The sequence below is a fragment of the Bombus affinis genome, chromosome 6 (genome assembly GCF_024516045.1).
Source record: "Bombus affinis isolate iyBomAffi1 chromosome 6, iyBomAffi1.2, whole genome shotgun sequence".
In the NCBI taxonomy this organism is placed as follows: domain Eukaryota; kingdom Metazoa; phylum Arthropoda; class Insecta; order Hymenoptera; family Apidae; genus Bombus; species Bombus affinis.
In genome coordinates this window covers 7,690,451-7,715,318 of record NC_066349.1, presented here as the reverse complement: position 1 = coordinate 7,715,318, position 24,868 = coordinate 7,690,451, and the positions used below count along the sequence as shown (strand labels likewise).

The 24,868-nt window shown below is 42.0% G+C and overlaps 2 protein-coding genes across 3 annotated transcripts in view; one reads left to right on the top strand and one right to left on the bottom strand.

Moving 5' to 3' along the window:
* Positions 1-24,868, top strand: part of LOC126917944 (A-kinase anchor protein 17A) — a 201,638-nt gene that overhangs the window by 12,551 nt on the left and 164,219 nt on the right. The gene's annotated exons all lie outside the window — the stretch shown is intronic.
* LOC126917951 (transcription factor Sox-19b-like) overlaps positions 1-24,868 on the bottom strand; it is a 131,927-nt gene that overhangs the window by 18,471 nt on the left and 88,588 nt on the right. For both annotated transcript variants that reach the window (XM_050725435.1, XM_050725434.1), the window contains 2 exons: positions 14,312-15,109; positions 10,287-10,552 (listed from right to left, as the gene is read on the bottom strand). In XM_050725435.1, the coding sequence (XP_050581392.1) occupies positions 10,287-10,552; positions 14,312-14,316 (271 nt within the window). In that variant the 5' untranslated portion in view covers positions 14,317-15,109. The remainder of the gene's footprint in view (positions 1-10,286; positions 10,553-14,311; positions 15,110-24,868) is intronic.

The following is a 24,868-nucleotide window of genomic DNA, read 5'->3' as shown; positions in this document are numbered from 1 at the left end:
TTCCAGCGACGCTATTTACATTATAGCCCATACCAATCGATACACGTTTGCCCGGTCTGAAAGGCAGGTGGCACGGACGAACAAGGTGGAAGGGTAGGACAGGGGTGGCGAACGGACTGTGCTTGGGGGTGGGCCGGCGTATTTGTTTAGAACAAAGGGTTCTCGGCACCCGTTGGTATTAGTAGGTAGGTATTCTCGGCCACCACTCCTTCCACCTCTTTCCGTGCTTTCGGAGAGGGCCACGGCGAACCAGAGAACACCGACTACTGGTTCTCGTCCTTCTCGTCGTCGTCGACGACGACGCCGACGACGATGAAGACCGGGTTTAAAGCACAATGGCGCCTGCTTTTCAGTCCTTTCGCTGGTGAACAATACCGTTTATTTAACATCGTTTAAAAGTACAAAGCCTGTTAATTAATGGACGGGGTCGAAGAAGAGAGACGTGGAAGCCAAGGGAAGAGGAACTCGAACGTAGGAGGGCGAGGGGAGGACATCCATGGCGACGGGGAGCCATTGCTAGAGCGGCTTTTACCACACCAACGTCGCGCTATTGCCTCGGCATTGCTATTTCTGAAGGCAGCTGCTATTAGTCCAGCGAGAGCTACCAAGGCACAGCTTCTCCGCGTCCTTCTCTTCTTCTTTCTTTCTCCCTCTTACTTTTCTTCTTTTTTTCACTCCCTCACCCTTCTTTCATTCTTCTTTTGCTCATCTTCATTGTCACGGGCAAAACTAGGCTACTACCGCTGCTACTACCACGCTTGCTCTCTCCTCCACTTTCGTTCAGTGTCTTCTTTCCACCGATTCTTTTTCTGTTTCTCCCTTTTCTGTACTCTTTTTTCTCTCTCTTATTTCTTCTTTTTGTTCCTCTCCCCTTGTTCTCTCGCGAGTCTTCGTTGTGCAATGAACAGAGGGTGCTGTGTGCGCGAGCGCGAATACTGTTTGGCCTTTCCGCGTTCGTTGGTGAATCGGCCGGAGAACAGCGGTTTTTTAGTTAATTAATTACTCCGTTAAAAGGCAGCTTCGTTCTTCTTGCTCGTTTCTTGGCTGGGTTACGATATTCTAGAACTTATCCGTTGTAATGGCAGCGGTATTGTTAAAATTGTTTTATTATCGTGTTTTATCCTGGCGAATGTTTGCATTTCTTGTGAATTGTAAATGGAAAATGTAGAATAAGCATTGTGAATGTTTCAACGTTTGAAATAACGTATTGTGTGATTATTTGGAAGTTTCTTACGGAGATTTCGTGTCGTGACGTCGCTCCGTTAGTTCCGTGTATCAGGGCAAAATGTAGATAGTAATTTACATTTTGTTCCAATTTGACAAACGTAAGTAATTGGAGGAACTTTTGCACGAAACGTGAATTTTTATGTGAAAAAGCTCAAGGGAGGCGTAATTTCTTAGAGGGTACCAAACGAAGAAATTCTATGTTTGAAAGACTAATTTCTTTGGTAAAATGTTTGCAAGAGAATTTTATTCATACGCGTCTTTCAAGGAACACACGTTCCAAGGAAGAAAAAACGTTTCGAAAAAGAAAATTCTACACAGAGGAACACGGCTCTTTCGTTCTCGATGTAAATGTCGCGAATCTTTTCGCAAAAGACAGTGACCTCTTAAAAGAATATTTCTCACGAGTAGTACCTCCAACGAGTGAAAAAACAGGGGGTGCAAAGCTCGTTGGCAGAGCAGTTGCTGCATTGTCGATCGATCCACAGAGCCATTCTACGTAGGAGCCTGTTCCCGACGATGAAACGTGGAAATTGGAAAACGTTTCCTGCATTTCCTGTCTGCGCGGAGACGCGACGTCGCGCCTAGGAGGAACAAACTTATTTCGCGATAAAAAATATCGAGACGCGAACGTGCGTTAATTTTCTGGAACAGAATGTTTCTTACAATTGAAAAGATATTTCGAAACATTTGTATATCTTCAGTGAAATCTTGCAACGTCCTACTTGAAGAAAAATAAGCTTTTCACGCAGCGTACAAAAGCTTTTGTGGGTGACTGCAAATATAATGTCTTGTTAACACTGTTCAAACGCTTTATAGTTAATTCAATACTTTACATCATCACTGCAATAAAAGTATGTAAACATAAATTTGACGAATAACGGTTCTTTCTCTAATTTAAACACCTTAATTAATTCCGGCAATATTGGCCTCCATTGACGTCTGTTGACAATTAACATGTTAATGATACCCAACAATACAGCTGTAAAATCGACCAATTATACAAATAAAAAAGAAAAAAACAAAACAAATATAGAAAACGTTATTTGTATTTTGCAACCTTGTTCTTTATTTCAACGATCATCTTCTGCTCTCCCTGTTTCGAAGTCAAAGTAATTTATGCGTGATCCACGTCAGAAATGTTGCACCGTATAAATTAACGCCTGGAGCAACGTTATCTCAATGGTAGGTCCACGTGGTCGTCGACGAGAAACAATGGTCTGTTTATCGACCTTAACGATCTATTATTCGACGTGGAAGACTGCTGGACGTATTAATGAGCCGTACACATTGTAGATTAATAGGCCGCGTTATTATCCGTGCAACAAGGCGCTTCTTTTTCGTCGTACAAAGAATCTAATTCCAACAAATTGCCCGTCTTCCGTTGGCAAATATGCGACTCTAGACGTGTGACGCGCGAACGGTATTGTGCGAAGCAAACGTTGCGTATTTTACGAGGGAAAAATTCAGATTATAGCTGTGCCAGGTGATGTGATTTCTTATTTGAAAGGGAAATTCCAGATGTAACGAGATTTAATTGTTCTCTGGGTTTTTCATGGTGCGAGTAGCGTAATCACATTATTTTCGTCGACAGCGCAACTTTATGAAAAACCCTTTTATTAGGTGAATTGCGATATTTTTTTTTTTTTTTTTTTATTGAACAGTTTACTTGACTAATATTCGCGTATAATTCATGTATGTATATTATCGCATATATCTTGACATGGTTTTAGATTGGAAATTTTCAAAGATCGACTTAATAATAGCATATGTTCTTAGAACATTCTTCATCTTGTGGAAATTTCACTCTTCCGTCGGTTTTTCTTTTATAGCGTGTCTCTTTTCATTATTCCCGATGATCATGCATACAACTTTCTTAAGTTTCACTGCATTAGCCCCGTTCCTATTCCTTCTTTGATGTTCTTCTGTTGCATTTTGATCGTTGTAGCTTCTGGTCTGGTTCGTTTACACGTCTCTTTCCTTTATCAGTGCAATTCTTTCCTCTGATATCGCTAGAAATGGTTCCTTTAACTTTCAAATTCCTCGTTTGGGATTCTGCACTTTCCTCTTTCCTTTAATATCTTTATTTATCTATAGTTCTTTCTTTTACTGCAAGCAGATTCCTAGTCTCTGTAAAATCAAATTTTCACCGAATTTCAAACAAATTTCCGAGTCTACAAATTACCTATCGAATCTCCCACTACCTGCATTTCACATCAACGTACAACCTGTCCACAAAATTTCTCACTGCTAAGAGGAAGATTCTTGTCGGACGCGGAAGATCCACGCGAAATCATTCGCGGAGATGCGTATATTCGGTTCGAGTAGCGACAGAGAGAGAGAGAGAGAGAGAGAGAGAGAGAGAGAGAGAGAGAGAGAGAGAGTAGAAGTCGAGCTTTCAGCCTCGAGAGCTTTAAGCTTGCTTGGGGACGATCATTTTTAATCACGCGGAGACGGAGGGCTAGATAGAGGGAGGAAAGAACGGGAGAGTAGCGGCGCGTGTACCTGTGTGCAGGCGTTTTGTGCTCCCTCCTTTGTCGCAAGGGCGGCATTGTTCTCACGATTCTATAGGATCGCAGTGTCGGGGTCCTCCGCGAATTGTTTTCTTCGCGAATCCTGTACAAGCTTTCTCTCTATCTCTGTGTATGTCCTAGACACGATTACGTCCACTTTCCTGGGGATTACGGTGCCTCGCCTTTGAGAAATAGAGTTTTCGTGGCCCTTTCGTTATACACGCGTATCTCTCTCCAAGGTCTTGTAAATTTTCGTGTAAAAGGGAATTGTAGGTAGGTACAGGAAGTTCGTGTTGTATGTCTGTTGTATTGTTCATAGTCAAAACGAGTAGGAATTACGTAACAGAATAGTTGACGCAGAATAGAATTTAACCCCTTGTTTCATGATTTTCTTTTAGCAGCTGAAGTAAACGTTAATACGGTGTTAAGTGAACATTATCGAAATCATATCGAACATCTCCAAAAGGAAATTAGAATAGATTCAAAGATACACGAATAAAGTTAATACAGAGCTATTTGTGAAAACCTTATGACAGAAACATTAAAAGATTCTCAATTTCTTCTCAAACTCTGTTCATTATCGCGCGTTGATTTCATCCCCCGAAGCAAACCTCAATTTTTCTCCAGTTACCATCCACATTGCGAAGATAAAACGAAAAAAAATATGAAACAAAGTAAAGAAGCCCCCATTTTCCCCGTTTAACCAGATAAGCCGCAAAATGCCGAAGCAATTTGAGCTCGTCAGTGGATTCCTCGGCGGCGAAGGGTAAGGGATCGGCGCTCGCCGGAGGGAAGCGTAGAAAACGCTCGTTCCACGGCCTTCAAGGGTTAAATAGGGTTGTCCTTCGCCAAGCGCGGGAGAGGATGAATATTCTACCTCTCTGACTGTCCCTCTCTTCTGCTTGGCTCGCTTCAACGTCGATGAGTGCGCAAAACCAAGTCGTTTCTTTAACGCACGTCAAAGAACTCGAAGGACGAAGAGAAACGAGAAAGAGAGAGAGAAAAGAATAAGAGAGCTAGGTAGATAGCAAAAGAGAAAAATAGAGGCTACGGGAACCGGCAGAAATACTTCATTACGATGAAAGCTTTGCTCCTGCCTTCTCAAGTCTCCTCTTCCCAACCCCTTTCCTCGCCCTCTCTTTCTATCTTCACCGACCATGTGTTTCACAATCTCCCTGTTTTCGTGTTTGCACGTATCTACATCCACCACCTCTTTGTCAATTTTCCTTCTCGCCCCCTCCCCTTGTGTCCAACTTTCCTCTCGCCGACCATCTCTTTCCTCCAAGTTCTTCGTCTTCGTTTTCGACGTGCACCAGCACGTGAAAATGCGTTTCGCGTATTGTGCGAGTTGCGTGGCGCGTTCTCGTCACGTTTTTATGCAACGACAATACGGACCGGGGTATTTTAAAGAGGAAGAGAAGAGGAACAACCGGAGGAGACGAGAAGGGGAATTACGACGATCGATGCAGGCACGAGTGGAGACTCGCTCGGTGATCACCTCTGAGTAATTGAGTCTGCTACGAATGGGACGATCACGTCCCGTGAATTACTTTACTCGTTCAGGATACGATACTGTAGACAGTTTCGTGGAATTTGTGCAATAGAATTTACATGATGATTGTTTTGTACTTTTCTTTCTGAAGAATTTACTTAAGAATTGAAAGATCTTAAAATCGAATAACCAATATCTACTTTAATTTTCTTAATATTCTCTGTCACTAAATAAAACTCGAAACACTCGAGGAATCGCCATTCCCTGTCGATATAATTTACGTGACAAGATCTTGAAATTCAATATCCTAAGATAAAATATTCATTTTAATCTTTTTAATGCCATATTAGAACACCAAATGTTTGAGAAAATTTTCATCGCCACTGCTTCTTGATGGTATAAATTTAAAAAAAAAAAAAACTTTCAAAAAATTTTTCAGTTCATTTAATCGATACAAAATATCCATTTCAATTTCCTTGACACCACACACTCCATCCCTAATCAGAGTACGAAACCCTTAAGAAACTTCCCATCGCCATCCCCGGTGGGTCTAATCGATTCTCATTCAATTAACATCCACCCTAACTCGCCTCTCAGCAAATACGATCGAAGAACCAACCCCTTCCACGCTATCCCTTTCTAACTTACTTGAACCAAAGTAGAATCTCCCATCGAATAGAAAAAGGACATGGTCCGAACAGACAGAGAAAGGATGGAAAAGTTTTGGTGGAGGAACAGCGGGTTACAGGAACGTCCAATAACCAGATTAGCTTCTCCCAGTTGGATTCACGTGTTCGATACAGGGCTCAATCTCACTTCCGCCATAGTTTTCGCTGGAGAATCGCGAGTACGTGTCCGGTTGAACGGCTGGAAGATAAACGCGGACGTTCATCCGCTAATCGACGTCGTAAAACCGACGTTGTCTGTCGATGACGTTTCATCGAACGTCTACACGCTGCGCAGATGTGATCGTAATTGCGTGTACATCGCGCGAAACGTTTCGCGCGAGCATGAGAAAACGCGACAGCTTGTTCGTTACGTTAATCACGAACGTCGCGTTTCATTGGTTCTTCGCGGAGATGCGGATGGCGTTTCGTCGCGAGTCCTAGGATTTGATTAAATCCGTCCGTTTGGGGAATGTTGATAGTTTGAAGCAGCGTTTATGGGACGATTATTTGGTGTTTTAAATCTTGCTTTACTTTGGTCCTCTTCTAATTGAAATCGAATAATAACTGTGACGATATTATTATGATAAATAGCGAGAAGTCATATTTTAAATTTTTTTGTTTGCTGAAGCATATTGCAATATGAATAGATTCAATTAAATTGAATAGATCGATGTTTCGGCGTTATACATTTTCTATATGTTTGCATTTTTAACACTAGAACTACCACACCAGTCAAATTGGCTGGTATTACAATTTTATTTTAAAATTCCTACTTCATGTTATATTTTCTACCGCAATGATGTAATGACTTCCGCAACGATAACTAAAAAAATAATATAATAAATTATATTTTGTTTTTTATATATTCAAACTCAAAATAATTTCGTATCAAAGCTACTTATACCAATACCAGTCAAAATGATTGGCACTTGTCAAAGTGTAAAAGGGCTCGATTAATCAGTTTCCTCATTTTGTACAACTTCCCACACGTTTTTCAAATTTTTAATTTTAAAATTTTTTCAAATTTTTTAATTTTTTTTTCATTCAATGTGATGATATTAGTTATCAAGAAAATTGCGGACCGATCGCTAGATCGCTAGATGCTAACACTAGAAATACCACACCAGCCGAAACGTCTGGATCATAACTCCAGATGTATTGATAATACCAAAAATGTATTACATAATATGGGATTCCTTCTGTAAGAAAGTAAGAAATCAACAAATATAAAAATATTCTATTACGTATTTTTTAAAGACCAGTCGTTTTGATTGGTTTTAGTAAAAATAGCTTCGTGTTAATTATCGGTAGTTCTAGCGTAAAATTCCTACTTGATTTATCATTCACGAATCATTCTAGTTATTAAATATTATTAGATTCAAAAGATATTTACTAACAACGATCTAGAGGAAAGTGTTTTGTATACTATTAAATGATGTGATTGCTGTTCTAACACATAGACATTCTGCATCTTTGTACATAAATTCATGTTTGTATTCATAAGTTTCATCATTCCGAGTTTCAACATTTACATATAGCTGTCTCTTACATCTACAAAGAGCTGTCTCTATCGGTATCCACAAACTTTCAAAAACGTCTTTCAAACAAATTTAATCTTTCCCAACTTATATTTGTAGCAACGGTTGCAAGTAATAAGACTCTTATTTCATAATCCACAAGAAAATTGACGATAATCTAACGCAACGATAAAATCCCATATCGAATCTTGCTGCTGAGCAAGAAAGTTGATTTTTATCTCGAATCGAAATTTCCATTTAGAAGCTATTTCCAGGCGTTGGACGAGCACGCGCGTTTGCTCAGGCTTGGCAAACACCATCAACTTTTAGTTGGTTAACTGTTCAGTTGGTTCGAGAATAGAGGGAAAGAGAGAGAGAGAGAGAGCGCGCGTGTGTGTGTGTATGTGTGTGAAACCGCGTGTGCATTCAACTAGTTAGTTGGGCAACTAAAAAGTTTGCACTCCGTTGCAAGCCGCAGCCACCTAAACGGTTGGTCAACTGCGGCACAGCTTTCGCGTTCGAACGCGCTTATGGCAACGAGTAAATAACTGACCACTTCGCGCGTCTCCTCGTTGCATCCCTTATTTTTCGCTTTGTATTACACCAATCGATTTACTCAATTGTGGCGTAGAATAGAGTGTTTTGTAAATGGAAAATTTGCTTGTCACGCAATAAATAAACAATGTAATTACAAATTACAATAATTTTTATTATAGTAGAGAATTTTGTTAATTTGATAAATTCGAAACTTGGACAAACGCCACATTATTAATTAGTAAATGATTCGATTAAACCTATCTGCATATAGAGAACCTTAAGAGAATATCAAAGAACGCACTATGAAATTTACGAGCGGAAAGAATTAATGTCTTCTCCGTTTCTCAAATCTGTCTACAGAATTAAAAATATACCCAGATAAAATTGTAAAAACTGGTTCCAAATTTCTGACCATCGAACGGCGAGAACTGCGTTTAACCTCGACGGTAGATAAATTTAAAAACAGTCGGATCTTCTCAAAAGTGGTAAAAAATTTAGCTGGGGAACAATCTCCTTCGCACCACGATCGAAATTCCACTCATCCGCGACATACATTCGCGTCATGAATCGTCGAAATCGCTGCACCCCTGAGGCGTCAGCGAGTCAGCTCGCGAGTTAACATTTTCCCCGGAAACCGCAAGAAAGCTGGAGGAGGAAAGTGGATCACGGCAACATTCCACGCGAGATTCCAGCGACCGAACCGCAGCCTTTCCCTCCGCGGAGTACATCGGTTCCTCGAATCTTTTGTCGACTTCTAGTACGGCATACGAAGAGAAGAAGGAGGAAAAGTGAATGGTACAGTGGAAAGAGGACAAGCCGGGCCGAAGAAGGAGACGCAGGGTCGTGGAAACGGAGGTAGAAGGGTACAAGAGGGTGGTTGTAGGATGAAATTTGCAAATGCTCCGACAAGCCAGCTACGAGGAACTGGCGGGTGGAGGGGCGACGAGTACAGGGTAGCAGAGAGTTGTATATCAAGTAGAAATGCGCGCGGTGCCAGGGATATGGCGGTAAAAGAGCGACGAAAAAGTGTCGCTTCGACAAAGGGTGTAAGCCGGAGAAGAGAAAAGGGGGGGTGGGAGTGAGGGACGGAAGGAGAAAAAGAGAGAGGAGACTCGAAATGGTCGAGGAAGAGGATAAAGAGAGAGGTAGAGAAAACGGAGAGGGTGGAATCCCGCGGCAGAGGGAGGTGGTTCGAGCGTGCGCGCATCATTTTTGCCGAGGAGCAGGCACTTCCCTTATTCGTCGTCGCCGGGGGAACGCCGGAGAGAAACCGGGGGTAGAAGATCCAAGGCGAGGAAGAAAATGACGGATAAAGAAGCTTCGAGGGGTAGCTGCGGGAACAGGCTTTGTCGATTCCCGGGTATTTAACGGAAATACCAACCGGAATACCTTCGTCCCCGTTCGTCTTTATCTCCTTTTCTTTTCCCTCACAGCTTCGCCGCCCTCCATCCTCCGCTTATCCTTCTCTGTCCCTCTCTCGCATTTTCTCTCTGTACCGTCAGCAACGAATAATTCGAGCGTGTGTCGAGACTCCGCCGAACCGACCGCGATCAACCGATTTTCAAAGGAACGAATGCTGAAGATGTCGTTCTCGCGGCCTTGTGTTTGGTGAAAACTGTAAATATATATATGTGTGTATATGTCCTGAAGAAATTACAATATAGTTTGATCGTTTAGACTTTAGAATGCGAGTATGTTGCAATAATAGACAGTTGTTTGGTTGTCCGATTTTTATTCAAGTTCTTATTCGAAGTTTTTCTTCCTTTTCTTTTTTTTTTTTTTGGAGTAAAAGAGGTGGTAGTTTTTGAATGTCTTTTTACACAGCGGCACCTTCAGTTTCGCTAATTGCACTCGCGAGACAGAGGTAAGGGGTTCGTATACATATAGCAGTTGGTTTTCGCATAATGAGAATCATGATATATGCTTACGTCGACACGAATTTGCTCGAATTATTCCAGATCGCAGGAATATTTTTCTTGGAACGAGAAATTCGTATATTTGATAAGAAAGCTATATCTGTAATCTGATAGAACTTTGTTTGATCCCGTCGTGTTTTCTATACACGATTCCACAAATCAGACGAAAACTTTCACAGACTTCACTGAATTTTCTAATTTGTAAATTATCCATTTCTTCTCCGAAATCTTTCAAAGTATATATTTTTCAACTCGAAACGAATACGTGATTCCAATCAATTAACCATTGCTTACATAATTCAAATCAAAAATACTAAATTTCTTATAAAATTAGCAGGTGTCCTAACAGTCACGAACGGAAGTTTTACAACCCGTAACGACTCGTAGAAAAAATTAGAATATAAAATTTCTGCACTCACCAAGCCTCTTGGATATCTCTGAGTTGTGCATCTTCGGGTTCTCCTGCGCGATCTTCCGTCGTTGTAATCGTGACCATACCATGAATGCGTTCATCGGCCTCTTAATGTGTTCCACCTGCGCCTTCTTCGCGGTCGGCCCAAGGGGGCTGCCGAGGCCAACCCCCATGGGGCCGACCCCCGCTCCACCGGGTGGCGACGTACTCGACATGCCCTGCATACCGCGCAGGGTGTCAGTGAACGAGCCGTCGCACATGTTGCCGCCGGCTCTGTAATTAAACGCAGCCACCAATTAGTAAGCCCAGCGACCACGTTAATAGGGGGACACGCCCACGCGAAAACAGCCACGACAACCAACAGTCCAACTGACCGACCAGACCTCCAGGAACTCCTCCACGTTTCTGTTTCTATGTACACACACAAACACACACACACACACAGAAACATACAAGTGCGTGACACTGCGTGTCTATTGTCTCGAAAGGACGCGAACGTGCACCGTCGGGGACGAACCTTGGCTAGTCTCGGTGATTTACGATCTGCACGACGTCATTTCGGTCATTTAGAGTCTCTCACTGAGTTGTTTAGGACACATCTTTGGTGGGAAGATGGTTCCTAGAGATGGTTTGTTTGATGAGTATGGTTTATGGAGAGCGATAGTTGCTAGGAATTTGGATTCAAGAGTAAATTTGTAGTATTACAGGAAAGTTTCAAACGACGAATGATGAGGAGCAGTTTAGAAGATTTATCGGGTGAAGTTGTTTCTCTGGACGTTCGAATGAGTTTAGGAAATTTGTTAGACGTCGTGGAATTTACGATAAAATTGCAGATTAGTTGAAGTTTGAAGTCAATGATACTTTGAAAAGGATTAATGGGAGAAGCTATTGTCCTGGATGTATGAGTGTTTAACGTTAGTAAACATCGATGATTTGAATGTTGTGGCGTTTATGAGTTATTTATAAAGTCAGATGAAATTTGGTTTGAGAAGACAATTGCTGATGTCTCGGTCGAAGTGATTTGAAATTAGCGATGTTTATGAACGTATAAACAGATTAGAATAGAATAGAATGTACAAATTAGAGAGGTTTGATAGTTAATGGGAGAAAGTGTTTCTTTAAAACATTTGATGTTATAGAATAACAGTAATTTGAGTGTTTCTTTTGAATGTTACAAAGTTTGCGATAAACTCGTTTGAAATTTGAAATAAATTGGTGGTATTTTTGAAATGAATAAAATGGTTTGAAGTGGGACGTGGTTTAAAAGGACCGAGAAGTTGTCCTTTTTGCTATTCGGATAAATTTGAGGATTTCTTTTGAATACGTTTCATGTGGTTTGTGTCGAGAGATTACTCAAAACTCGTTTTGAAGAAATGATTAAAAACGCGAGGTAGTTTTAAAACGGTAACGAAGAAAGCATAAATACTGCCTTTTTGCGCGTTAAATTTAATCTGAGTGCAACTTTCTAACGTTACGAAGTTTGTAAAATTATTTGAATAACACACGGCGTGTAATGTAATTTTGAACGATGAACATATCAGTCTTCTCTGATGCAATTTACTACCCTGTACTCATTCTTCCTTTTTTCTCTTTTTTTGTGTCGTTGGACATAAATTTCGAATTGTACGAGCTATCAGCGAAATTAGTATCGCCACGAGAGTAGCAAACAATCTTTCAAATGACTCACTGACAATTTTCTTTTTACCGGCACTAAGGAGCCGCGAATCCTAACGTCGCAACCTGTCAGAAGGAGATTAAACTCATTAAGAAAGTGCTGAATAACCTTCCAAATTGACAGACTCGTTACATCAATCATCGTTTCATTCATCCCGACGCAACAAGTTACTTGACCAAACTCACAAACATCCACCTTTCACAACCGGTCGCGAAACAAAAATTCCAAAAAGGAACAGTATGCGAAAGAAAAACAATGTTCCTTCGCATAAAAGGTTTAAGAAACAATAGAAATTATATGTATACCGAGGAGTTTCTTGGAAGAAGGTCCTATTAGATAAAATTACGACGAACTGAATGAATTGCGACGGAAGCTTTAGTATTAGATTTTAATATTAGTTACAATTGATCTGATAATTATAATTGCCGTAAAAGAATTCTGTACTTTTTATATTTACAAAACAAATTTCATAATGATTCAACTACTTACTCCACTAGAAAATATACCACAGACCAATGGGTTTCCATACAGGAAATATCTCAATTAAGGAACATCTCAATAATAATTACGTCCATATCAAATGAAAGTTATTAAAAGTAATCACAAGTATCGTCAATCATCCCACTAGATATACCCTTCCATTCGTAATAACCTTTTATATTCTTCGTTATTCTATTACATTGTACGAGTGCACGATCGGTCAAACCGATAAACTGCTAGCTAATACAATTACCTAAACACAATAGAATTTACACTCGTTACAGGTATAACAACTTCAGAAAGTAAAACCAACCGCACCAAAGACAAACACATGCATACATGAAGCCCTACGTACACGGATTCCAACGGTATTCGTGGATTTTAATTGTGCGCCAGCGACACGCAGAAGAAGCAAGCGAGGGCACTCGTGCAGCCACTCCTCACGGTCCCGGTAATTGCTTATTCGTTTGCTCTTTGATTCATAAGCAAATTAATCTTATCCTTTTCTCGTATCAAAGCCATTAACCAATCTCGCCGCGTTGTTGCCTCTCCTCCCGTCTTTTTACCCTAAATGTCACCCTTCGTTCAGGGTGTGTGTTCTCCCTCTTATCCTTTTCTCTCTTTCCTTACCAAAACCCTCTTACAGTCGGCATCAAAATCTCTCTTTCTCTCTCTCATTTTCCCTTAACGTGTTCTCTCCTCTCGAACTAACACAATTACGCGGATCTCCTTGAGCATTCATTAAGAAAAAAAAAAAAACCTGTAGTGGTTGAGGGAGTTAACCCCGGGGGCGGTAGTTACGATTTTGTAGGGTTAGAATCACCCTCGGGTCCGGGGCCACCCTCGAGTGTCATTCAGGCCGGATTAATAGATACGTTGGTTAGAGAGACGTTCGGCGGTAGGGGGGTGTGGCGAGAAACGGGGGTGAAACGAAGCAGCGTGGCTGCTGTAGAGAGGCCCCAAGGGTACTCCGGGGTGGTTCAACGAAGAGAGAGAAGATGCTGGAAGTAATGGCTGTTGACAAGCTGCGACGGGGGATTAGGAAGTGCTAATTGAATGTTTAGGCAACGGACAACGATAGTGTGCACGCGGCGATTTATTGCCTCGAGCCGGCTCCGTCTTCATCGCGTAAAAACGGAAGTGCATTTACGAAGTGGCCTCTCGCGGATACTTGGGATAGAAACGGGTGAAAATTATCGCGGAAAAGTCGATTTAAATTCTAATGGAGGGTAAAATGGTTTCGAGCGTATTGAGAGCCACGATAGCCGTCGGATATTTGAATATGTGGCAGGCAAAGGTGATTCTATTGACAAACAGATTGTTTACATGGCACAGTTTATTCGGTTCGTTCTTATCGTTCACTTCGCTGGAGATATTTTTCAAGCTCGTCGCGCGTGTTAAGAGATACAGCTTGTATTTGCGTGTTCGAATATTGATCATCAATGTTGTTTGCTTTGTATGTTACCTTGAGTAAACGTTCTGAGTCAACGCAATGGAAATTATATTTAAACGAAGATTGGGGAAGATTCATATTGTAATTGTGACATTAGAATAATTCTGTAATCTGGTTTGATAATAATCTTTGATAAGGATTTAAAACACAGACTTCAGTTGGTAATAAGTACCTATTGAAAATTAATTAATTCGTTACGATAGAAGAAACCATCTATACATTTATCCTCGTATTTAATAAATTCCTTCTATTCGCAAATTTTCAATCCGCACTTCAATCGTAATTCCGACTGAAACCGGTATCACTGTCGATATGCCACAATATTCAAATTCAAACGAACTTATAAACTCCCTTTACGATGCTCCGATCATTCTTACACTCTCGTCAAACGTACGATATAATCACTTTGTAAGAAGGAACTCACCTCATAAAGTGGCCGGCGGCCCGTTGGTGCAAGTCCAGCTCAATTTTGCTGCCGTGGTTGAGACTCTCGTCTCGTCTAGTTTCCAAAGGAAATATATCAGCAACGGAAATCAACAACAAACAAGCAAAAGTAAGTCACTACACTGTCATGTCAGGCCATCCACTCGAGTCTCAATATCACTATGCTACACGGTTCAACACTTTTCCTTCCCGTTTACCGATCAGATATCCGCGTCGCGACACTGGACACAGTCCAACGACATCCTTCGCGAACAAAACAAGCGTGAGCAAGCGTCGGTCGCGTAAAATACACGGGAACCGTGTTCGAGAGGCGGCTAGTCGCGTTCGGTAACGACGCACGAGGACGATCACGACGTGCACGACGCTCAATCTGCCTCCGCGGACGATAGTTTTGGGAATGTGCACGCACGTCTCGACTCTTGCCGACGATCCACGAACTCCGCGCGCCAGTCTTTCCCCACCATCGAGGTTCAAACGCGAAACAGCGCAGTAACCAATGGCACGAGACTATGGGCGGTCCAAAAAAGATGATCGTGGTATCGCTGAGCCCTTCGATTGGTCGAAACCTTCGAGGTCGTCGATAACGAACCGTCCTGCGTTCATCCATCGTCCCCCCCATCAGCTACTTCGCACTCCTCTTCCGCGACTTCAATTTTCTCTCCTCGTTTACCTCGGCGACTCACCCTGTCGCGTTCTCCTTGTTTCTCGCCTTTCTTTCCAGGACCTCGCAACAGCCACGCGAAATTTCTTTCCCAAACCGCTGGTCACCCGTCTTTTTCTACAAAAATTTTGGCTACTATGGAGTAGATGTTTTTTTGTAGGGGTGAAGTTTGTGGTAAGGCCGGGGAATTGGGGTTTGGGAAGTTGATGCTTTTCGGTTAGAGGTGATAGGGTTGTTAGGAGAGCACGAATGTTTAAGAGAGTTGACATTTTTCTACGAGCGTAGTTCAAGGAATTAGCTTTCGCGAATAGAACTATAGAAACGAGGAGAAGGAAACAGAGATTTGTTCCATTTGTAGCAATGGGTTATTTCAGAATACGACATTCAGAGTAGATCGATATGTACTTCGTATTCGATTTCGCCACAGCTCAGGAAATAATCTTACGTATTTATCTAACTTCCCTCGTAAAAATCAAACAAATCGAAGAAAATAGACATAAACATCAAGACGTGGAGCTACTCGCGTATCAAGAACGTTTAAACTACCTAACGCATAAAATCTTCCACCAAATCTCACCTGTAAGTATCGCGCACTAAACGTTTCAACAATAATTTTTGATCTACGTAATAATGGAGTCCGACCTGTTTATGACCGCGTAATGCTCCGTGTAGCGTCCTGAGGGATGGGTGGGTCAAACCTTTGCAAGAAACAGAGAAAGAAACTCGTAGGAAGACCGAGACACGTTGGAAAAGAGAGAGAGAGAGAGGGAGGGAGGGAGGAGAAATCGAGGGGCGAGTTAGAACGTGGAGTCAGGTAAAGTAGCTACCGCCACCACCTCCACGAGCACCGACCACGGGTACCAACCGATCCAGCCCATGCGTGGTGGGGACATCGTGGAAGAAGGTGGGACGATTTCGAGATGGTGGCCGTTGGTATTGCCAAGTCGAATTCGAAAGAACGCTGCTGAGAATAGAAATAAGAAGGTGACTTCTCTCTTCGATACCACTCACCGTGTTTCTCTCCCTCTCTTAGCAACACCAGCCCCACCACCCCCTTGGTTGGCCCGGTAGACCTCGTTCTGGCGACAGCCCTGTATATAAGTGGCTCTTTCCTCTCTTAGCTGTGTTTCTCTCGCTTCGACTAAAGGGGAGGACATTATACTTCGATCTACGAGGCGGCACACTCTCCTACAAAATGGTAGCTTATGGCGTTTTGCTCTTTTAAACGGCCGGATAGCGGGGGGTTTCCACGCACTTCACCCCCGGTGCGCACCGGGACGATGTCGATAGGTGAGCCACGAGTGGCGATAGTTCGCGGAAACTCCGGTATTTGGCACGTGTTACGAAGAATGAGCTCGCGGTTTCGAGGGAAAATAGCATTTAGGGTGATTGTTTTTAGAATCTGTAGCTCTTACGTGAAGTATCAATAGAAAATTACCTGTATGACAAGTTTACGAATCGAGAATCTGCGACGTGCGATTAATTCTTCCGTGGCTGTTATTTCTGTCGCAAGGGAATATTTGGCCCGCGTGATGAAGGGTAGATACGTGCTTTCGCGCGTAAATCGGTAAATTCGGGGTGGTTGCTTCGAGAGTGTGTAACTTTTAGGTGAAATATAGACAGAAATATTACTTACATCGATACGACATCCTTACCAATGAAACCTGTGCGTTTAATTTTGTTGAGACTGTTATTACGTCACATATTTTGGGAATACGTATGTGACACGCGATTTCACGTCGAAATGATATGTAGGATGGTTGTTTGTTTCGAGATTTTACATTCAGATTAGATATAGAAAGAAAATTGATTAATTGACGCGACTAATAATTTGCGATATACATTTAATTACTCCATGGTCGGTATTTAAGATAATATTTTTAACAAGCACAGAAGGTTTCGAATAAAAGCTGGTCAATTCGAAGATCTCAAACGAGATCCGCAATGAAGTAACGAATGGCCAGATCGTCCTCGTGACAGGCAGGCACAATCAAGCGATTTCATCGTTTCCACATAGCGGTGAAAAGGTTCCTAACTGACGGCGCGAAGTGGCGTCGATTACAAAAGAATTTATAGACCGTCCGTTTTCTCTATAGACACTCGATTCCGCCATCCCTCGCGTCCATCGATCGCCTCTTGTTTATTCCCAAGTGGCGCGAGAGGGTGAGAAGCGACGAAAAGAGGGGACCAACGTGTTTCGAGACCCCATTCTGCTCGCTAATCTGATAATTTCATCGACACTGGTCATTTTCTGTACGATCGACGTTCGTTCAACTCGATGATCCGAGCGATCTCGTAAACAGAAATTATATTCGATCCGGGAACGAGTTCATCGCGGATTTCGCCGCATTAAACGCGATGAGTCGCGTGACTCAGCCAATGAACAGTTTTGTAGGAGCAACAGCGTGCTCGTTCGACTCTTTTCGCGTGTAAAACATAATTTGCCCGTAATTTCCGTGGAAAATTGTTGCACGGTTCGTTGTTAGGAACAACATTATGCGAGAATATAATTGAGCCCGCTGAACAAGCGAATTTCATTTCTGCTTTTTTTCTTCTTTAGAAACGACCGAGTCACGTATAGAAAACGTTCGATAAATTTCTTGGAAAATTGAACTTTCTGATATTCTACGAATGATTTTATTCTAAACCGTGTCTGCTTCGAACTAATGTTTCTTTCGTTGGAAAACACAAAATAGAATCCTTTTATGTTTAAGGATAGTTCTTCATCGACTTACAAAATACTACTAAAGTTACATATTAATATATAAAGATGCAATAAAACGTTTCAAAGATACTTACTTTTGTATTTCGAAAGAGAACGATGAACATCCCATTCTCGTTACATTCCTTTTTTATAAATAACTTCGATAAACATTTCTCAAATCCAACTCTACTATCCAACACATCACGAATGACTGATCCAAAAAATCCTACTATTTTCCTACAAAATTAACGAATAGTTATTAATGATTCTCGCGCGACATACCCGCCTCCTAAAACCTTTTAACAAGCATCCTATTACCCGCTCTTAGGATGGAATCAATTGAAAAAATCCTAATATCCTGCTAAACAATCGAGGCAAAATCACGAGGATGAAGAGACTGGTGATTCGCGCCAGTGTTTATCACGAGGAAGATTTATTTCCCCTCTGCGGCGTAGCACGTGCTGACTCCCCGTGCACGGTTCAGGGTCGCGCCGATATTGTTGTACGCGTCGTGGAACATGTAACGTATGAATATCTAATGCACCCCATCCACAATTAAATTCGGACAATATGTTTTGTTTCGAGAGGGGCCACCACCCTCGAGAAACCGGAGGGGTCTCGGCTGTGAATCAGGGACCTTTCCCTTCGGGATCCACCATCGTTGAATAACGCCCCAAGTGTAAATCTCACGCTGTACACGCCGATACGACGAGAGGCGATAATAACTTTCGGGCAAATCGCGCCAGACCGCAGCCTCTCCAAATTGTCCGCGCTCCACTGAAATTCAACTTGTCGACGGATGATCGTTCGTGATCATTGCAGTGGATGGATCTTATTAATGGTACGGTTGAAGAACGTAATTTAATCACGATAAGGATTCTTGGTGAGAAAGTGTTCGATGGAAATAAAAATCGACGTGATTTCGTTGCCTTAAGGTCGACGAACATCTTTGAAAATTGATATATATGTGAAATTTGCGAGAGATGAATTTGTATATTATATTGTACATAACGAACGTATATTTGAAATATACTATAATTATTAGGTTATGCGAAAAGTGTCTTTCTCTTAGAGACACGTCTTTTATAACAATACATCCTTATACAAACATGAAAGCTAATCTATCGAACGTTGTGATCTTTATTTTGATAGAACAAAATGAATCATACGTAATTCGATAAAATAATATAAAACGGAAAATGTTGTGCACCCATTATTTCCTTATAAAACGAAAAAAACTTTTCGGAGATCTAATAAATTATAGACAGATTCTGCGTTATTATATGTGTAAATAGATAGATTTTTCTTAGTGGAGAGGAGAGATCGTTGACGAAGATTGGATAAGAGAAGGTATTTTCCTCGCTTTAAGATTGATGAATGATTTTGGATATATCTAATTTAGAATATTGTAGAAAGTAAATTTAGACCTATAGGAAGGATAGCACAAAAATTATTCAATAAATACACGTTAAACGAACCGTGGTTATTAAATATGGAAGAACCGTTAGATACACGTTTCACACTATAAGCCACAGGAAGTTACGTTCGATGTCAAACCTGTTACAAATCGCAACCTGTCTGCTCCGGGCAAACATATCAATTATCCCCTATTATTCCCACTTAGAACGCGTCAGTTTCCTTAAAACTAGACCCAGAAATACCAAGAATACCATAGCTCATCTGTATCTCGTTTACTCGAGTAAAACTTTCTCTTCTTCCTACAATGTCAACTCCATTTATTAAGAACGGAGACAAGAACATTCAACAATACAACTGCCAAGTATTCTTTTTATTCCGAACATGGAATAAGCAATAGACCACCAGCCAAAATACCTCCAACATCTTTAAGCCACCAGTCGTGTCTAAGGATCATCGAGCGTGTCCCTCGAAAGCTCCATCAATTGTCGAAACGATCCGTAGGTGGGAACAACTGTCACATTGTCTCGAGCGAATTCTGCAGTTTTGCGGTGTTAAGTCGGATTGTAAACGACAGCCCACTGCGAGGACAAAAGACGGCCACCAGGCCTTGCAGCAGGCACGGCTCCGATCCCTCGTATCATTTCTTTAAGCAGAACTGGTCGTTGGAGGGAGAGGCAATGTTTAACGAAAACGAGAGAAATTTCATTAGGGAAGCTTCGAACACTGAGGTTAAGAAGATGAAACGGACTGCTAGGCCTGCCTAACCGGAAGTAACTACCCGCGGAACAAGATTCCAGCTTTGGTTTCATCGCCGGCTAATCTTAGGATCGGTGCTGGTACTGGGAAGCTAGCCTTGCCTTTTACGGTATTGTCTTTCTCTTTGGCAGAACAGCAGGTGACGTGAGAGATAAGCACAATGGTGACAATAGACGGCCGCTGGTAAAACTTAGCTCGTCCAAAAGGCTACGGTGAATTGTCGACGCGCAGCGTGCCGTCCTTTTTGCTGTATTGCTCGCCCGGTGGCTCGTTTGTTTCTTCCTTTTGCTCCTTTCCGACAAATGAATAACTTGCCTCTGACGATTTAATAAAAATGTGCCGCTTCTCTGCCTTTTACAGACAACACAGTAGAAAGAAGGGAATGATGATCGAGATTCGAGGAATCTTGTCGCTTGGGAATTAGGATGAAAATATTGGTTTAATAGGATAGTGGAGGATTGGGGTTAACGTTTAAGAACTATGGCTTTGGCTACTGTATGATGCTTGAGATTCTCACAGTTTCTTTCCTTTTAACAATACTACATTTTACTAATTACACAAGTTAATGTGATGATCCAGTTGAAAACTTGGACTAACGAGTTTGGCTTTCGAACCATTCAAGACTAGAACTACCGACAAACAAATCATAGGTAAAGCTTGTATCGAAACGATCAGAATGAAAAATAATGTCATTATTCGTACATTTTACAAAAATATCATTTGAGTTTCCAAAACTAAACAGATATTTCTATAGATCCATGAAATTCTTAAGCAAACTTATAAGAGTTTCGCTCTTAAGTTTCAAGTAACCTCATGCTGGAACGTGACTAAAGTCTGAATGATGAAACCTTCCTTAGTTTCACTGTACGTCGTTCAGGATCGTCTTCAGCCACGGGACTCGGACATTGACGCAATGTAACACGAAAGTCCGAACATCCGCGTCGTATTGTTCGTCGAAAATCACTCGATTGTCCCTTCAAAGGCGATTGTGTGGCCCGGTTCGTTCGTGGCCTACAGGTGTTCCAGGGATCATGACCCGCTTCAAATAATTAATAACAGTCAAGCGACAAATCCCGGAAGCGGTGGCATGTACGCATTAAGCTGAAACAAAGGCGAACAGGAGGGCTAATGACCGGCTAATGCTTGCGCTTAAACCCTTTAAAAGGGCCGTCCGACGGTAGCCCTGGATCCGTTGGGATCGTTCTGTCACCTACTTACATGCGAATTTGCACCTACAAAAGGTTCTATCCGCTTCCCGGTAGTCAAGGGACGGAGGTTCGCATGTTTTTCTTCGCCATTATATCGGACAAGAGGCGTCGTTAAAGCGAGTCGATCAACCGGAAGAGAAGCTGTCGCCATTCTTCGCAGTCTGTTCGATTAATTCCGCATAATGGTTGCTGGTTTTCCAACGAACGAGCATCGGTTCGTTTTTGGTTCTTTTTCTCTTCTTTTTCGCGACAGAATTGAAAATGGGTTGATGATAGGGATGATACCCTGTCTTTTCAGAGTTTAGAAGTACGTTGTTATGTTTAGGTAAAATGTTGAATGTTGAATTGGTAAGAGAGATTTAGCTGGCCGGTTTTGAGGAGTATTGAAAAGAATTCGAAGGGTTATGAGAATATTCCGTGGTTTCGGTGAACGAGATCGTTGTTTACCGAGACCATTGCGGATTCAATGTATATTTTTGCTTCTGTTTATTGCCCGATTACTTTGTGTTCGATACAATGGTTGCTACAGTGTGGTCTCATCCGTTTCCAATGAAAACGCACGGGTATAGTTTGCTTAGTCTGATGGATTATGTATCAAAGACGTTTATTTAAAGGTTTCTGTGATCTACGGAGAGAATACTGTACAGATTATTTCAATCCTACATTACATTTTGAAGTTGAAATACCGATCTTCAAGAACCTATAAGTTTGCAAAAATTCACGCATCCTTTTAATTCAGTCCAATAAGCCAATAACGCATTACCACTTCCATTTATCAGAGAGTCAAATAAAAATCTGATTTTTAACGGGTTAACGAGCACAGCCTGGGTCTAAGCAAGGATCTTTCCTCTTATCGGTTCCATTTTCCTCGATGTCGCGTTTCGACGAGCTTGGTGAAAGCAGGAGGCGGTCGAGGAAGAGCTTGCCGAGGGGCGGGAAGACGAAGAAAGAAGAGAGAGAGGGAGGCAAGTTCACCTATTTTCGCGGCACGGTGCGCGAAGAAAAGGGCCGTGCTTGCATCCGCGAGAAACACAATGCAACGGCGAATAAACCAGACGAATGGCGGCGACGACGACGACAACCACGCCAACAATGAGGAAAAAAATCTTCGACTCTCCCGCCCCTGCAGCCGCGCACCAGCCAGCGTAGCCTCTCTTCTTCCTCGTCGTCGGCCGCACTCTTTCGTGATACGTGGAATTGATGGATGAGAATACGACGACACGAATACAGAATACACCGCCGGTTGGTATTCCCAGCGCGGAATACACGACGGCTCTCAAGCTTTTAGCCCAGGCAAATAAATCGCGGGTTGCACGGAGGCGACGTTCGTGGATAAATTCTCGTCTCTCTTCTCTTCGATTCTTCCTCCATCCCTTCCTTATAACCTCCTTTCTCGCTCTCTCTTTTCACGTTGTCGTCGGGCTTCCTTTCTTTCGACCCCCTTCGCGCCCACCTCCACGAGTTGTGACACCTTACGGCGCTGACGTGTGCTGCCTACTCGAGAAGAATTCCACATTTGTGTATGCCGCGCTATACGGCATCCATCCAGTACCCAGTCCATCGAATTTTCGGTCGAAAAACCTCACTGTGTGCGCTGAAATACACTTGTACTGTTGTATCGAATGGTTAGTTGGAGCAGGTCGAAATGTAAAATCTGACAAAAGGAATGCTTCAGAGGAAAATAAGGGTACAGCGGCGGCCGAAAGGAAGATTATAAAATAAAGAATATAAGAGGATATCTTCATTCTACGAAGTAGATAATTATTTTAATAAGAGCAACGAATAAATATAATACGTATGTACCATAGAATAAATACGAGTATAGTAAACAAGTTTTAGTACAAAATTCGTAAAATCCATAGTGTGTCAATTCGTAACTTTCCCTTATCACTGTATGTGCAAATACTTCTTTGCGGTTGCTCTCCATGCTTTTGAACTGATTGTCAAACAACCGAGGAGAAAAGATATAATGTCCTCAAATAATAGCACTCTATGCGTCGTTAGTTCTGGAAGATAGGGAAATTCACATCTGTTCCTGTGCAGATGTATCGTCGAAAGGCGAACACGCGCGAACCAAGAAAGAAATCCCGGATAAGCCGAATTCGGGACTCGTGGGATGGCTTCTCTTCGTCGGTCACTCGGCTACGTAATACGTAAAACGTCGGTCGTGGTGTGTCCGTCCTTTTTGTGCGGCTACAGACTTTCGACGATCCGGATTCTCGAGCGAAATTAAGCTCGTATCCGACAAGATCCGCTTACGATATTATCGAATCGTCGCGGCTATTTCTAGCCACCTTTTCGTTCTGGTTTCTCGCGGCTCCTTGCTCCTGTTCGCGTATTCTTTGTCCAGTTGCTAGAGTCGAAGAGGATATCTCTCGAGAATCGTGATAATGCTCATTTCGCGACAAGATGGAAATGACAGAAAAATTCAAGCGCGAATTTCTTTTGTATTCGAATGTAGCGACCGATATTCCTCGAAACGATTTGAGAGATTTAGGTTTTATAGAAAAATTAGATACAGTACGACGATGGTGTTTTATCAAGGTAAATTTAAGCGATGCTGATCTCGTAAAGATTTAAACGGATGAAATTGTAATTTGCTTAAGAAATGATCCAACAGACGTACAGGAATGTAATTGCAATTATAGTCCATCATATTATGACCATTTATAATTGTTTTTTATTATATCGTAATTATATTTCAGAGCTCCTTGTTCCATTCGATCGATCATAGATTGACGAACTATTGTATCTTCATTGTGTGATTTATATTTACATATATGTTGATTGTAGTCTTCGTAAAAATAAAGAATAATATCTTCGAGCCATTAAACATTAGAAATTACCATTTTCCACCCTCTTCTTACTCTCGATAAATAAAAACTTCATTTTCTTTACTCGAATAACGTTCTAAATACTTTTATCCAGCCAATCTTCCACGTTCTCATTAATTTATCCAAATTCACAAAAATTCCAGCAATCAAGCAGATCCCACAAGATTTCTGAATGATCGGTGGAACAGGACGATCTTGCTAAAACATGCTCTGAAAATCTGCTGCAACGAATCGGTTGCGTTTCAGTGGGGAACGCTAAAAATAAATATAACAAGAGTGGCTGCGCTCCGAATTGAAAATGCCAATTTTTTTCCACGCACAATGCCGATTCCGAAAATATCCAAGCCCGGTACACTATATCTCTCTCTCCCTTCCTCTTATTTCGCTTCTACGGCGAAGCGAACGAAAATGCAAATGGCAGGCAGCAAATGGTGTTTCGGACCAAGGCTGCTTCTCCGCGCTTTTCCCCGGCCTATCCTAGTCGATGTGACGCCGAACGCGGAAAACCGTAGAACGCGAACCGGTGCACGACAACAAAACGTCCCGGCGGCGCTTTCACCGCGTTTACCGTCCACGTACATCTCCTATTTTTTTCCCCTGCATCGGAGGAAAATCCGATTCAGAGGGTGCTTCTGTATTTCTATCCCACCTATGTAACGTCTCTCTGTATTCTATACACGCGTACGCGCCTATACACACGTAGACACGCACATAAACACAGCTACGTATACGTGGTGCGTCGTACGCGTGTGTGTTTGAACGTGAGTGCAAGACGCATTTACATATACACCATACTATGTATATGTGGTGGGTTGTATGCGTGTGTTTGAACGTGTGTGCAGTACAACGCATTTACGTATATACTGTACCACGTATACGTGTGTGTGTTGCACGACGCATCTCGGGACATCTCATTACGCTCGAAGAAAGGAAGTCGAAGCCACCGAGAGATCCG